Raw genomic sequence first — 17286 nt, forward strand, 5'->3', positions numbered from 1 at the left:
CACACACACACACACACACACACACACACACACACACACACACACACACACACATAAAAGAAAATCTAAAAAGAAAACCTAAGCATCTTCATTTCATTCCAGTGAGCCAAAGAGCCGAAAATGAGTCCTCCCAACAGCAGGCGGGGAACTGGCCCTTGATGGCAAACTGAGGAAGGCAGTGGTCATCCCCACTCTCCCAGTGACGGGTCTTGCTGCAGCACTCACCATCACATCTACACTGCTGCCGGAAACGAGGCAGGCTACAAATACTGACTATATGATTTCTATAAATGTTGGCAGCAGCCAGACATTCAGAGTTGGCTATATACCTGGCATTCAAGAGACATGAAAACTACCAATTTCTGCCCACATAGACTGTCTGACATTACTACCATCTCTCTTACCTAAAACCCACACAGAAATTAGTTGTATCCAAGCCAACTTTCATTCTAAATGAGTGTCTGACTCTATGCCAGGGACAGGCATCGCTGAAGAAACTGCAAACACCCCCAGGCTCTCTCTGGTGAACCCCAGTAGAATATGGAGTCTAGTGTTGGTTAACAATAGATCTCTGGGGAGAGCAATGACAACCCTGGATGAAAATGTGGCGCCTGTCTTCAGGAGAACCCTGGCTAGTGGTGATCTAAGGGTGGCCCCTGCTGCAAAGGACAGGGCTAATTCAGAGGTGGTGGTATTTCCTCTCAACGCTCACAAGCAGGCACAAAGGGGAAAATGCAGCACTGTTTCCCATCTCTGAGCAACAAGGCCAAGGCAAATTTAAGGTCTCAGAAATTATCTTTGATCTGGGATCCCAGAACAGTACATGTGTAAAAACCAAAGACGTCAAGAAGGAGCAGAAAGACAGCGCGTTCTGCGGGAACACACAGTCTTTCCTACGTTCCAGCTCTGGGAGGGACACAGAGAAGCAGCGCAGCATCGGGAGTTAGGAAGAGCAGTCAGGTGTCCATTGTCAGAAAGCGCACATACCGGTTCTTCTCTCCTAGACACTTTCAGTAGGGAAGGGGGAGCAAGCAGCAATGTGGATGTGGGAAGCTGTCAGTCACCCCAAGAGCTCATGCCAGGCGCATGTTCCCATTGTGTGCTATAAACCTACAGCACTAGATATACACGAACAATAATAAAAAATCAAGCCCTTGATATTAATCAGCCTCCCTAGGCAGGAGGGGGGTAGCATGTTCTCCCAGGACAGTCTCCTCCCGTCCAGCCGCCATCACCCACCAGTGTGCTAGCACCTCACCAGGTGACATGGGAAGGAGGAAAGAAATTAATGTTTGTTAGCATTAGAGTAAATCTAAAATGATCCATCAGCAAACACTCGCCACTTAAACTGCTGCGCACTGCACACAGCGTAGATAGTAAGACGAGATGACCAGCATCGAGCCTCTTGTCACCCCCGGTCCTGAGGACAAGGTCTGTCACTAAGAACTTCTATAACTGTACACACCGATTGTCTTAATAATATTGGCTTCAATGTTCTGATCTACAGGCTGCTTCACGGCCTTCCTCAGATGGCCCTCATGGCTGCTCCAGGAGGTAGCTAGGCAGCAGAGGCCCCCATCAGAGGAACCTGAGACTCGGGAAAGCCGCTCTACCAAGGGGTCATATGGCTCTTAAGAACTGAGAGGAGGACTAGGAACTATCCTATGAACACTCCTCCTCAGATGAATGGGCAGAAACTCCTTCTACTGGCCTGTGCCTGAGTAACGCACATCCCTGGCAGCTTCTGGTGACTGGAAAGGAACGGCTCCACGCCTGCAGCTTCAGTATCAATATCCCTTAAGTTATGAAGTCAGAGGAAATGACCTTTTCTTCAGTCCTGTCTTCAAACCTGAGCACGGCCCTACACGTCTGAGAAGACGGTGATGAAGATGAACCCTTCGTGGATACCGAAGTGTGAAAGGGACAGGACAGAGAAAGGAGTATCCCTCAGGCTGCACGGAAGGCACTTCAGACAATGTCCTCAGCAGGGGCGTGGGCAGTGTGTGCGCCCAGGGTGGAGAACTGGTACCAATTGCGCAGGAAGCCCCTGTTGTACTGGCCTGTGTCCACGATGAGCCCACAGAGGAGCCGGCGGCCCGTCTTCTGCCGAAGGGCCTGCTGGACTTCCCTCTCGGTCACATTGTAGCTGATGTTTATCAACTGGATGAGGAAGATGTAGGCCATGCCCGCAGTGATGATCACGGAGTACCACACACAGGTGAAGGACAGAGCCGAGCTGCGTTGGAGAAGGAAGCCTTTCTGAACATCTGTACTCTTTAGTAAGGACCTGAGCATTTTCTCCTCTGATTAGAGGATATCACAGTAGCTTCAGAATGCCAATGCCCAGTTGAACCTTTTAGATTTTCCTTTGAATTCTTAGTACATAGTTTCCCAGCATGTTATATTTAGCAAAGGCTGTTTCATTATACTTTGTAGCACTTGTTGAATAAATGAGCAATTCCTAAGCTGTGTCTAACTCAGGAGGAAATAGAGGTTCCAGGAGGTCATTACTGCTGTGCTCTAGGAAGTTGGAGAAAGAAATCTAAGAACAGGGCTATGTTCTGTCTACAGTCTAGTGCTAACTGAGTACTACAAGGACAACTCTCAACATTAACAGCCCTTTATGTATATGTAGGAGCCAGGCTGGAGCAATGGCACAGGGTTTCAGAGTGCTTGCTGCGCTTCCAGAAAACATGAGGTCAGTTCCCAGCACCCTAGTAAGTTAGCTCAAACCACCTGTGACTCTGGTTCTAGGGACTTGTATGCCCCCTTCTGGCCTCTGTGAGCAGCCACACATACTTGACATTTGTAAATTAAATAAAAAATTTCAAAAATAAAAAAAGAGCTATAGGAACCTAATATTTCAAACTAAATCACACAGGGTAGGAAAACATCTTCAAGGCTCATTCACAAACTATAGGCTGGGGGCTGTCTCTCAGAATAATCAAAGATCAGGCCATGTTCATTTACACATGCACGGTGAAGAGTTAGCTGGGAAGAAACCACAGACTCTTCATGTGTGAAGCTAAACAGGACCTCACAGATTACAAATCTGAAAGTTCACCATGAGCTGAGGGGACAGCAATCACCACATAAAGTGGGGTGAGACATAATGGTGGGACTGGGCACCTCCTTCACCCCACGAAGCAAACAGACACTTTGCATTACTTCTCACCCTTGTGTTGGCCAAGAATTTCACAGTGACTATCCATATGTCTAAAGTAGAAAGTTACCACAAGGAGAGAGGGCTAATAATCTCTCTAAAATACCTGCAATGTCCAAACCTAGAGTAGGGAGCTCTGATCTCTGCAAAGACTAATGAGAACTAACAACACACAGGGTGTCTGGGTAGCAGAAGCAGAAGCTGCTCTGAGAACAAGGAGTGAGAAGGAAGAAAAGAACCAAACCAGAGGCCATAGAGCGCCCATGCTGAGGGAAGGGGGAAGGAACAAACAGTATGGGCAAGGAGCACCCTTGGTGTGGGGGGATGGAAGTGAGAGGCCTTCATGTGTGCGGGTGGGAGGAGCAGGACAAACATGAGCATGGAAATCTGCACAGTTTATAAATGGGTTCCCCCCTAATGATGCCTGGGGAACCTTGACCTAGAAAACACAGTAATCATGAGTGGTGAACAAACCATGAGAGGTTAGAGAGAAGAGAAAGGTTACAGAGATATGAGCAACTCTCCAAAGGATCCAGCTACAACCTAAGGCACACAGAAACTTCTCAGCTGCGGGAGTTCCTGGTAAAGCCAAAGCCTGTTTGTTTGCCTGTTGAGACAGGGTCTCTCTATGTAGCCCTGGCTGTCTTGGAATGTGATTTGTAGAACAAGCTGTCCTTGAACTCTTGAGATATGCACCTGCTTCAGCCCCCAAGTGCTCGGATTAAAGGTATATGCCATCAATGATGCTTCTGACATCATCCCAGAACACACCCATCACCACTGCACAGCTTTGTGAATCACCTAGAACACACCCATCACCACTGCACAGCTTTGTTGATCACCTAGAACACACCCATCACCACTGCACAGCTCTGTTGATCACCTAGAACACACCCATCACCACTGCACAGCTCTGTTGATCACCTAGAACAAACCCATCACCACTGCACAGCTTTGTGAATCACCTAGAACACACCCATCACCACTGCACAGCTTTGTGAATCACCTAGAACACACCCATCACCACGGCACAGCTCTGTTGATCACCTAGAACACACCCATCACCACTGCACAGCTCTGTTGATCACCTAGAACACACCCATCACCACTGCACAGCTCTGTTGATCACCTAGAACACACCCATCACCACTGCACAGCTTTGTTGATCACCTAGAACACACCCATCACCACTGCACAGCTTTGTGAATCACCTAGAACACACCCATCACCACTGCACAGCTTTGTTGATCACCTAGAACACACCCATCACCACTGCACAGCTCTGTTGATCATCCTAGAACACACCCATCACCACTGCACAGCTTTGTGAATCACCTAGAACACACCCATCACCACTGCACAGCTTTGTTGATCACCTAGAACACACCCATCACCACTGCACAGCTCTGTTGATCACCTAGAACACACCCATCACCACTGCACAGCTTTGTTGATCATCCTAGAACACACCCATCACCACTGCACAGCTTTGTTGATCACCTAGAAAACACCCATCACCACTGCACAGCTCTGTTGATCATCCCAGAACACACCCATCACCACTGCACAGCTCTGTTGATCACCTAGAACACACCCATCACCACTGCACAGCTTTGTTGATCACCTAGAACACACCCATCACCACTGCACAGCTCTGTTGATCACCTAGAACACACCCATCACCACTGCACAGCTTTGTTGATCACCTAGAACACACCCATCCACCACTGCACAGCTTTGTTGATCACCTAGAACACACCCATCACCACTGCACAGCTTTGTGAATCACCTAGAACACACCCATCACCACTGCACAGCTTTGTGAATCACCTAGAACACACCCATCACCACTGCACAGCTTTGTTGATCACCTAGAACACACCCATCACCACTGCACAGCTCTGTTGATCATCCTAGAACACACCCATCACCACTGCACAGCTTTGTGAATCACCTAGAACACACCCATCACCACTGCACAGCTTTGTTGATCACCTAGAACACACCCATCACCACTGCACAGCTCTGTTGATCACCTAGAACACACCCATCACCACTGCACAGCTTTGTTGATCATCCTAGAACACACCCATCACCACTGCACAGCTTTGTGAATCACCTAGAACACACCCATCCACCACTGCACAGCTTTGTTGATCACCTAGAACACACCCATCACCACTGCACAGCTTTGTTGATCACCTAGAACACACCCATCACCACTGCACAACTCTGTTGATCACCTAGAACACACCCATCAACACTGCACAGCTTTGTTGATCACCTAGAACACACCCATCACCACTGCACAACTCTGTTGATCATCCTAGAACACACCCATCAACACTGCACAGCTTTGTTGATCACCTAGAACACGCCCATCACCACTGCACAGCTCTGTTGATCACCTAGAACACACCCATCACCACTGCACAGCTCTGTTGATCACCTAGAACACACCCATCACCACTGCACAACTCTGTTGATCACCTAGAACACACCCATCACCACTGCACAGCTCTGTTGATCACCTAGAACACACCATCACCACTGCACAGCTCTGTTGATCATCCTAGAACACACCCATCACCACTGCACAGCTCTGTTGATCACCTAGAACACACCCATCACCACTGCACAGCTTTGTTGATCACCTAGGACACACCCATCACCACTGCACAGCTTTGTGAATCACCTAGAACACACCCATCACCACTGCACAGCTCTGTTGATCATCCTAGAACACACCCATCACCACTGCACAACTCTGTTTATCACCTAGAACACACCCATCACCACTGCACAGCTTTGTTTATATCATCCCAGAACACACCCATCACCACTGCACAACTCTGTTGATCATCCTAGAACACACCCATCACCACTGCACAGCTCTGTTGATCATCCCAGAACACACCCATCACCACTGCACAGCTCTGTTGATCACCTAGAACACACCCATCACCACTGCACAACTCTGTTGATCACCTAGAACACACCCATCACCACTGCACAGCTTTGTTGATCACCTAGGACACATCCATCACCACTGCACAGCTCTGTTGATCACCTAGGACACACCCATCACCACTTCACAGCTTTGTGAATCACCTAGAACACACCCATCACCACTGCACAGCTCTGTTGATCACCTAGAACACACCCATCACCACTGCACAGCTCTGTTGATCACCTAGAACACACCCATCACCACTGCACAGCTCTGTTGATCACCTAGAACACACCCATCACCACTGCACAGCTTTGTTGATCACCTAGAACACACCCATCACCACGGCACAACTCTGTTGATCACCTAGGACACACCCATCACCACTGCACAGCTTTGTTGATCATCCTAGAACACACCCATCACCACTGCACAGCTGTGTTGATCACCTAGAACACACCCATCACCACTGCACAGCTCTGTTGATCATCCTAGAACACACCCATCACCACTGCACAGCTCTGTTGATCATCCTAGAACACACCCATCACCACTGCACAGCTCTGTTGATCATCCTAGAACACACCCATCACCACTGCACAGCTCTGTTGATCACCTAGAACACACCCATCACCACTGCACAGCTCTGTTGATCACCTAGAACACACCCATCACCACTGCACAGCTTTGTTGATCACCTAGAACACACCCATCACCACGGCACAACTCTGTTGATCACCTAGGACACACCCATCACCACTGCACAGCTTTGTTGATCACCTAGAACACACCCATCACCACTGCACAGCTTTGTTGATCATCCTAGAACACACCCATCACCACTGCACAACTCTGTTGATCACCTAGAACACACCCATCACCACTGCACAGCTCTGTTGATCACCTAGAACACACCCATCACCACTGCACAGCTCTGTTGATCACCTAGAACACACCCATCACCACTGCACAGCTCTGTTGATCATCCTAGAACACACCCATCACCACTGCACAGCTTTGTTGATCATCCTAGAACACACCCATCACCACTGCACAGCTCTGTTGATCACCTAGAACACACCCATCACCACTGCACAGCTCTGTTGATCATCCTAGAACACACCCATCACCACTGCACAGCTCTGTTGATCATCCTAGAACACACCCATCACCACTGCACAGCTCTGTTGATCATCCTAGAACACACCCATCACCACTGCACAGCTTTGTTGATCACCTAGAACACGCCCATCACCACTGCACAGCTCTGTTGATCACCTAGAACACACCCATCACCACTGCACAGCTCTGTTGATCACCTAGAACACACCCATCACCACTGCACAGCTCTGTTGATCACCTAGAACACACCCATCACCACTGCACAGCTTTGTTGATCATCCTAGAACACACCCATCACCACTGCACAGCTCTGTTGATCACCTAGAACACACCCATCACCACTGCACAGCTCTGTTGATCACCTAGAACACACCCATCACCACTGCACAGCTCTGTTGATCATCCTAGAACACACCCATCACCACTGCACAGCTCTGTTGATCACCTAGAACACACCCATCACCACTGCACAGCTCTGTTCATCACCTAGAACACACCCATCACCACTGCACAGCTTTGTGAATCACCTAGAACACACCCATCACCACTGCACAGCTTTGTTGATCACCTAGAACACACCCATCACCACTGCACAGCTCTGTTGATCACCTAGAACACACCCATCACCACTGCACAGCTCTGTTGATCACCTAGAACACACCCATCACCACTGCACAGCTCTGTTGATCACCTAGAACACACCCATCACCACTGCACAGCTTTGTTGATCACCTAGAACACACCCATCACCACTGCACAGCTTTGTGAATCACCTAGAACACACCCATCACCACTGCACAGCTCTGTTGATCACCTAGAACACACCCATCACCACTGCACAGCTTTGTTGATCACCTAGAACACACCCATTACCACTGCACAGCTCTGTTGATCACCTAGAACACACCCATCACCACTGCATAGCTTTGATGGCAATTTTAGGGATGTCCAGCATCTCCAAAGCCTGCCCTATGCTTGACTGAAAACAGCTAACTTAAGAGCAAATAATGGCCTGTTTCTGGCAACAAAAATTTTTCCTCCTCACTGACCCTCTTAACAGAGTGTTCTATAACTTACCTGTAATTTGCGTAAACTCCAGGACAGTAGAAGAGGGCTGTAAAGAGGCTTCTGTCCCTACAAATGGTGTTCAAGGTCAGCGATATCCCATACACCGAAGTGAGCAAGAAGATCAAAAGGGCAAGTATAAATGCTTGATGATTTGATTCTCCAACGCAGCTGTTTATCCTCAAAACAGCAGAGGGGAAAAACACATTTGAAAATGTCTCATATAACCCACACGATATACAAGAAAGCCTTTAAAATAGAGACAGTAGGACGTTCAGTTATGAAACCCTAAGTCATCTTAGGTTTCAGTTTAGGGAAATAAAACCCTGTCTGCTGTGTGACAAAGTCTTATATTCTCTATGGAAAAGTAGAACCATTATCCCTTAGTCTGAAGCCATGACTAATCAAAAAAGCAGAACCCAGCTAGTAAATCTACCCATCTAAAATATAGTGCTTATACACACATAAACATACATACATAGGCACATATGGGTTTTTATGTAGTACTGGGGGTTGAACCTGGTTCACTGTGCATATTAGGCAAATACTCTACCATTGGGCTGTACCCCTAAGCCCTGATCCTAAATATTAATAAGTGAGGTCGATCACCCAGATATGAGGAAAGTTGAGACTAAGCAGTATGAAAACTTTAAAGGTGCAGTCAGAAACATTACACAAAACTGGAAACTGTTCACCGTGCATGAGAGCAACAAAAGGACTCGGTGCAGTTAAAACTGTGCGCAGCATGGAGAACAGGATATTAGGAAGCAGGTTGGGTTAAAAAAAAAAAAAAGGCCCTATGTCATGGCCTCTGTGAAGGCAGGGTACACAGGTCAGCTCTCTTCTGCCCAAGCAGGATGCTCAGTGGCCAGAGGTTTCAGATTCTACAAACGAGGATCTAGAAATGGCCAACACACTTGCATGCACAAGCACCCATTGGGGATAAATGAAAAGTGCATGTGTTAAACTAAAAACAACCCTTTACACCTAAAGACAAGTCCCAGCCAGCTTGAAGGTACAAAACAAAGTCTATCTCCAGGCAGAAAACCAATTAAGGGATATCTGATAAGACCTCAACTACAATGCTGTATGGAAATCCCTGTTTGCAAAAAAATGATTAAGGATGTACAGCCAGAAAACAGTAGTCACCTGGAAACAGGAACCACGTGCGCTCATAGATGAGCATGTACGTGTGTACACTTGCGTGTGGAAACAGAGGTTGATGTTGGTGTCTTCCTCAAACATTCTCCACCATATTATTTGAGTCAGGGTCTCTCATGGAACCAAAAACTTGCTAATCCAGCTAGACGGGATGGCCTGCAAGCCCCAGTGATCTTCCTGCCTCTGCCTTCCCAGTGCTGGGATTGAAAGCACATGGCCTTTGTATTCGGATGCTGAGGGACCCCGGGTCCTCATGCTTGCATAGCAAGGATTCTATGAACTTAGCCATCTCCACAGCCCCTGATAAATTATTCTTCTTTTTTCAATCCACCAAAAAAAAAAAAAAACTGGAAGGAAAAGGGGGAGGGTGGGGAGCCACTCCCAAAGTTTTTCTGCTCATCCCTTCAGGAAATTGAAGGGACTAAATCTGTGAAACTCAGGAACCTGGTGACTAAGCGGGAACATCCTCACAGCCTACAAATATCTACAAGGTGTAAAACTGGGGAAAGAGACGTTTCAGGACAGCACAGAGGAAGAGCAAATATGGGTAGCCTATGAACTTATTTTCAGAGCTTCCAGATTTTTCCAACATACCAGACACAATGATGATCCATTCTCCTTACACAGATGCCACATATCCGGCAATGCCATGCCCGGGCGGGCCGTACTAGCTGACACTTGGCACACCAGTCCTCCTTCACCTTGGCAGGGCTGTCAAGTGCCACCCTGGAGGAGCCCTTAATATCATCCTTCAGCGTGCGGTTGTTGAGGCTCCCTGAGGGATCTGTTCCAGGGAACCCTTTGGTCTTCTCTTGCCCTTTTTTGATCGGGCATTCGATTTGGCTGTTGCTGGGGCATTTGTCACTGCAAGCTGGATTGCTGAGGTAGCCTGGATCCTTCTTGGCTCGGTACAAGGCTAAGAGTATTAGGAATAACCCGAAGGTAAGGAGAGCCAGCTGGGTGGGCCCTACCCGCCCTTTGGGGACCACTTCCCGCAGGAACACATAGTACATGTAACCCAGTGAGAATAGTCCAAGGCTGAGGAAAAACAGTGTCTGCTCTTTCCTTCTGTGAGTGAGGTAGTAGTACCAGAGCGCCAGCACGGGAAGGGAGGTCAGAACCACCACCCCCAGCAGGAAATGCCAGGAAGCCACGTGAAGGAAAACTGGCAAAAGCACGAGTGGAGGGACGATGCTAATATTAACTTTTCTGGCTCCTCTGAGCCAAGGAATTCGGAGGCGATCAGAAATCGTATCTGTGATTCTTTCGCAAGTCTCTGGCCGCATTGATTTACAGGTAAGCCATCTATTCAGAGAGAGCAGAACAATGTGCTTCACAGGGATTTGGTGAATTAAAAACTACAGGGCCCCAGATGTCAAACAGCAGCATAAATGATAGAACAGCAAAAGCCAACATTTCATTCCCTCGCTGCTAAGCCAAGCTTTTCAGATTCAAGTATCATTTATTTTTTTAGAATAGGAAGATAATGTTTATAACTGTAACAACCAGCATTCTTCCTTAAATACACAGGTATATGCACATATTCCACACAAATGTCTAGACCCGAGTGGGTGGGCAGACACTCAAATGAATCTTTTTGTAAAAGTTGACAGTGAAAATTCAAAAAGTATTATGTAAGTGGCAGTGCTCTTCCAATGAACTTGGAAAAGCCCAGGGGACGGACACCAAAGGGGCTTAGCGGAACGGTGTGGTCTGTACTTAGCCTGGTCAGCTGGTAAAGAAGGAAGGCGGTGTTGCAGCCAAGAGAAACGGATGCAGCTCAAAGCCTGCCCTGCGCCCCGGAGGAACCAGGCTGTGACAAACAGGTGGCCACATAAGCAGGGACTAAAAAGAACTGTGTCTGCTGACTCTGCACAGCTAGGCGGGCTGCTGTTTAAATGCTCCACTTTTAAAACCTAATCCTCAACACATGAGCACGAGGTGATGAGGCTGGTGGGCATGGTGGCTCACACCTTTATTTACAGGTGCATGAAGGCCTGAGGCAGGAGGATTACTGATCCAGGCAACTTAAGGTCAGAGTCAACAATACAGTGAGGCCTTCAGGGGGGTGGTCTTGTAAGAGGTGATTTGGTCATGACAGGAGTCCTCATGAATGGGATTAGACCCTTTATAAAGGAGGCCAAAGGAGCCTATTGATTTCACCGCATGAAGACGTGGCACGAACGCACCATGTATGAAGCAGATGGCTTCGTGTCCTAGAGTTTTGTGGAAGGGTAATGGGACTGAATATTGATAGAAACCTCTAATCAAAGTGTCCAGGGTTTCTGCACAGTTTCTCTTGGATGCTTACGTTCATATGAGAGGCTGGGAGGTGGCTCAGTGGGCAAAGCGCTTGCCATACAAACATGAGGACATGGGTTTAGATTCCCGGTACCCGTGTAAAAAGGCAGGTGTGATGGTATATGTTTGTAACCCCAGCACTAAGGAGGTGGACCTCCAGAGCTTACTGGCTATACACTCTATCCAGTCAGTGAGCTCCAGATTCAGTGAAGAAAACTTGTTTCAAAAATTAGGGTGGTGGATCTATAGCATAAGACATCTGACACACCTTCAGCTACACATAAATACATACACAAGCAATAATTAATAATAATAATAATGGTGACTTTAGGGGCTAATAAGGGTAACTTCAGTTGACAAAGTATTTGCATGACAGCAAGAGGGCTGAGTTTGAATTCCCAGCACCCATGTGAAAATCTGGACAAGGGGCTAGCAAGATGACCCAGCGGATAAGGGTGCTTGCCACCATGGCAGATGACTTGAGTTCACTCTCAGGGTCTGATGTGGGATCCTCCTCTGTATGCTGTGAATACCATTGGTTTTGGGCCTGCGATAGGGTAGAACAGAGCTAGGCAGGGAAAACTAAACTGAATGCTGGGAGAAGGCAGAGTTGAGAGAAGCCATGGAGCCACTGCCAGAGACAAACATGCTATAACCTTGCCGGTAAGCCACGAGCCTCATGGTAAAATATAAAATAATGGAAATGGGTTAAATTAAGATGTAAAAGCTAGCCAACAAGAAGTTAGATCTAATAGGCCAGTGATTTAATTAATACAGTTTCTATGGGGTTATTTCGGGAGTCTGGGCAGCCGGGAAAAACACAAGCGACCTCCATACTACAAGGGTCCACAGGGTAGAAGGAGAAAACCAACTCTGGCAGGTTGTCTTCTGACCTATGCATAAAAACCATGGGACATATATGGCTATACAGGCACATACATTATAAAAACAGAGAGGCATGGTTGTGTGAGCTTATATTCCTAGTGCTGCTGGGCAGGCAGCTGCAGACAGGAGATTCCTGGAGATTGCTGGTCAGCTAGTCTGGCCAACTGAGGAAGCCTAGGCTCAGTGAGAGGCACTGTCTGAAAAAATACGGCAGAAAAACAACTCAGAAAGACACCTAATACCAACCACTGTCCACAAGGAGCCCACACGTGTACATCCACATACAACACATGAGACACATACACTGACCTTACAGACATAATGTTTACAACCAGGCAGTGGTGGCACATGCAGAGGCAGGATGATCTCTGTGAGTTCGAGGCCAGCCTGGTCTACAGAGCAAGTTCCAAGATAGCCACGGCTACACAGAGAAACACTGTCTTGGAAATGTCTCAGAAAACCAACAGACAAACAAAACCAAAGCAAAAGACACAATGGAAAACCAAAGGGCAAACAGCACCTCAAGATCTGGAAAGTTCTCAGCCTTCTTGGCTTGTTTATACAATAACAACTGAGGGGGCTGGAAAGATGGCTCAGTGGTTAGGAACACTAACTGCTCTTCTAGAGGACCCTGGTTCAGTTCCCAGCACCCACATGGCAGCTCACAATAACAGCTGGGAAAGCCTGTGTGAAAGAGTCCATCATCAGATGACAATGGCTCAGCCCTGTGCTGTTAATCAAGACAATGGGAGGATGACCCTTAAAGCAGTTGAGACTGCGGTGGTATTCCTATCATAAACTTAGAATGCTTGGGCCTTGAGGGCACCATGGTTTGAGAGCAAGTGGCTCAGAACACCCCTGAAATCTCAGGGCTCACTGGTAGTCACATAAAGTCTCTGCTTCCTACAGTCTGGTGTAGTGTCTTACAGAAACCCCAGGTGTGGTTCCTGAAAAGCCAGGTACAGTGGAGATTGCAGCGGCCACTACTCTCAAGGACACCAATGGTAAACTTGGGTGGCATCGTATGTTCCCAATTCTACAGCCTCACAGAATACAGGAGTTGTGGGGACATGGTTATATGCATGTAAGTGTCAAAGAATATTCCAGAGAGCATCAAGGCCAAGGCTAAGAAGTGCCACAGAGTGGATTCACCCCACAAAGTCCTCACTAGGGTGTTGTCTTGTGTATTCATGGGCCTGGGACCACGGCACAGAACCTCACTAGGCAATGCCTGGTAAAGCTACAGGCTAATAACTGACCAAGACCCCAGAATGGTGGATCTAGCAGCACACCATCCCTGTGCAGGAACAAGACTCTGACCCATGAGAGCTGCGTCGTGAGCTGCACCCTCAGGAGCCCAACTTTCAGATCTGTGTGTCTGGAAGGTAGGGTTATAGTTAAGACTTGTGTTGTTACAAAGAAAAACCCTGTCTCCAAAAAAAACAAACAGAAAAAGACTTGTCATTTGCCCTGTGGGAATGGGACCTGTCCTCCCCTTTTTCTTTCCCATTTCCCATTTCTCATTTTTTTGCCATGGAAATGTCTTTTCAATGAATGTCTCACTATTGTGTTTTCAAAGTACGTAACTGTTATCTCTTCTCTGTTTATGTGTACATGTGTTTTGCCTGCATGTATATATGTGTATCGTGTGTGCCTCGTGACCACTGAGGTCAGAGGAGGTGTTGGATCCCTTGGGACTGGAATTATAGGCAGCTGTAAGCTGTCATGTGGATAGCGGGAATTGAACCTTGGTCCTCTGCAGCAGCAGGAAGTGCTCTTTGCCTCCCTGCCCACAGCCTGTTACCCACAGGCCCGAAGCTGAAGGACACTGTATGAGTTAGAGCCACTCAGACCACTGTCCAGACTTAACATGTCTATGCCGACACTTGCACAATTAAATATTTGAGGCTGTTGGGATGTAAGGAACGTCTTTAGATTGTAAAGGTACTCATTGGTGGGACCAGAGGTAGACTGCTAAGATTTAAATATCTGTGGCCCACTAAAGTTCATTTAGTTCAAACCTAATCCACATCTTATTATAGGATCTTATTAAGAGGTAGGGCTCTTAGGAAGTGATGAAGTCAACAGGGTGGAGCAGGAATGAGATTAACAGCCACACAAAAGAAGATCAAGGCAGGCGGGTCATCCATCCCTTTTGCCATGTGGGGATGTAGCAAGATGATGCCATCTATGAGGAGGAGGGTTCACACCAGATACTAAATCTGCCAGCACCTTTGACCTTGGATTTCTCCACCTCCAGAACTGCAGGCTTCCTCATCTACCATCTGTACCCACTCTGGAGGATTTGGTCGCAGCAGCCTAAGTGGACTAAGACAAGCAAGAACGTTACGGTAGGCTATGCAAAAATAACTTTAGACAGTTCTTTTGAGCAGGTCTAAACCGTAAAGTGAGTGGGAGATGATGACCTGGAGTTACAGAGCAGCAGGGTCAGGGGGAAGCGGGAAGCACAGCTGTCTCCAGGCCTCGAGGGCCAGAAGAGACCAAGAGTCAGCAAAGTTAATGGAGAAGCCACAGCCCTGAGTGACAGTTTCTCCAGCCATTAGTGCAAAGTGCTCTATTTTCTCAGTATGGATTTCAGACTAAGTCTAAAGAAACTATATTTAAGGCTACCTATTTAAAAAGACTATAGAAAAAGACAAGGAACAATTATAAAGAGGTTATGGGCTTAAGAGTGAAGCTTGACAGGAGAGTGCTGTGGTCCCCAGGGAGAGCGTTTTCATGGCTAGACTAACAACCTACAGTGACTCTGTAAGCAAAAGGGGCTGCTTCTGGGAAAAGTGTGTCCCCAACACCCCTCTTCCTCGCACATCATGCTTTCCATAAGTAGACGTTTAAAAATAAAGATTTAGAAAAAAAATGGTGAAAACCAGTTCACTGTCGCTTGATACAAAATGGTTTTCACTAACGCTAAAAAGTCTCCCTCTAGATAGCAAGTTCCATCGATGAGATCCTGGTGAAAGTAAAGGCCAAAGATAAGACAACAGTACAGTCAAGATGGTATTGTTGCTTACATAAAACAGTCCTCTCTGTGGGGCATACATGACCTTTCTCCCTGGAAACAAGGGGTGAACCAAGAGCAGAAAACAATCTTTCAGCCTCCAAGACCCACGTGACCTAGCGGGAATGATGCCTTTCATGGGCTCCACTAAGACCACTGGAAATGTAACAACTTCCTGGATTGTTCATTTAAACTTGCAGTTGGGCTGGTTTGTGCTCTTTATTTAACACATTTAATTTGCCTGCTCTCCCTTGTTCTGCGTGTTCTCCCATGCTCATCCTGTAAGAAGAAAACTGTTCAAGTCCTCGAGAACTGAACTGGACAGCCGTGGACTGCTACCTACCTCATTTTTACAAAATCCTCACACGACATCAAAAACTATTCTCTATTTTCGATCCTTTGGAATAGAACCAAGAGCAAATTCTAGCACTCTGGAAGGCAAACCTGAAAGAATACACGGTACATCTCAACAGCAGCAGTTGGGTCAGCATCTGAAAACTGTATGCTTACCTGTCACAGCCTTCATCGAGGTCTTGACAATCACACAAACAAGCAGCCACGTGGTTCTTTTCCCCGTTTCGATCAATATACTCACAGCAGCACAGGGGCTCCAACTCAGGTTCTTCGGTTTTCTTTTTTTTTACTGGCTTCATCCTGCCCTTCAGTGTTTGCACCTGTCACCATGAGCCATCAGAAGCTCTCAGAAGGCAAAGGTGGCAACAACTCAGCTCACATCCTGTAAACACATCCTCGCTTGTGATTAACGCCAACGCCTGAGCAATAAAAAATGAAAAGAAAGGAGGGGGAGGGGTCCTGTTTCCATCTGGTTTTCCCGACTCCGCGTGGCCTGAAAGGGGGCTCCTTGACTCCTGGGGCTCTGAGTATCTTTACCTCCCTTCCTAGCCCAGAAGCACCTGGGTACCAACCGTTCCCATGGCGACAGCCGACCACGCGGCCCGGGACAGCAGGGCTAGGGCGGCCCAGTTCACCTGCGGGTGCCGGCTGGGTAGAGCCGGGCGGTCCCCACCCCGAGGCTGTGCGCCGTGGAAACTCACCCTCGCAGGTGCAGGCAGCGACGCCTCGGCGCTTCAACCATCCACCCGCCCCGGGCTGCCAGGAGTCCCCGGCAGCTCCGAGGTCTCCGTCCAGCCCGCTCTGAACCAGCGCTCCGAGGGCGTGGGCGGGCCTGGAGAATGACCTTGGCTGAGAAGTTACCTGCCCTCCGACGGAGGCGGGGACCGGGAGGAGGACCGGCTCCTCTGGGCGCGGCTGCGTCGGGGACCCAGCACCGCCGGCTCCGATGTGCAGGGTGGAGTCGCCCACCTGTCTGCACCGCCGGTGTGCGCACGCCGCCTTGCGAGCCAGTCGCCCCCGGCCGCCGCTCCGCAGGTCGGCGCGCGCTTCCGGGTGCCCCGCCCCCGGCGCCGGGATCCCGCCGCCCCGCACGTGCGCCGCCTGCCCACGAGGCCCCTCCCCCGCCGCGCTCCGGGCCACCCCGCACCTGCGCCGGGCCCTCGGGGTGCAGCCGGGCTAAGGGATGGGACCTAGGCATTTGCGCGCTGCGGGAGTTGGCCGGCCACCAGCCGTCCTCCTGCGCCCGCAACAGGCGTTGGGTTCGAT

At 48.5% G+C, this 17286-nt stretch overlaps 1 protein-coding gene across 5 annotated transcripts; it reads right to left on the reverse strand.

Moving 5' to 3' along the window:
* Zdhhc23 (zDHHC palmitoyltransferase 23) lies at nucleotides 1–17101 on the reverse strand. Of its 5 annotated transcripts, none has more exons than XM_075963168.1 (5): nucleotides 16882–17101; nucleotides 16262–16439; nucleotides 10056–10766; nucleotides 8313–8480; nucleotides 1–2236 (listed from the first exon to the last, which is right to left on the reverse strand). In XM_075963168.1, exons 3-5 carry the CDS (start codon nucleotides 10745–10747, stop codon nucleotides 1969–1971), a joined length of 1128 nt encoding a protein of 375 aa, XP_075819283.1. In that variant the 5' UTR covers nucleotides 10748–10766; nucleotides 16262–16439; nucleotides 16882–17101; the 3' UTR covers nucleotides 1–1968. The 5 variants fall into 5 exon arrangements, with proteins under 5 accessions (XP_075819283.1, XP_075819273.1, XP_075819265.1 ...); XM_075963158.1 differs by having other exon boundaries at nucleotides 8313–8369; nucleotides 16177–16439; nucleotides 16722–17101; XM_075963150.1 differs by having other exon boundaries at nucleotides 16177–16439; nucleotides 16882–17100.
* Nucleotides 17102–17286: the final 185 nt, after the last annotated feature.

This window comes from Microtus pennsylvanicus, chromosome 1, assembly GCF_037038515.1.
Source record: "Microtus pennsylvanicus isolate mMicPen1 chromosome 1, mMicPen1.hap1, whole genome shotgun sequence".
NCBI classification, from domain to species: Eukaryota; Metazoa; Chordata; class Mammalia; order Rodentia; family Cricetidae; genus Microtus; species Microtus pennsylvanicus.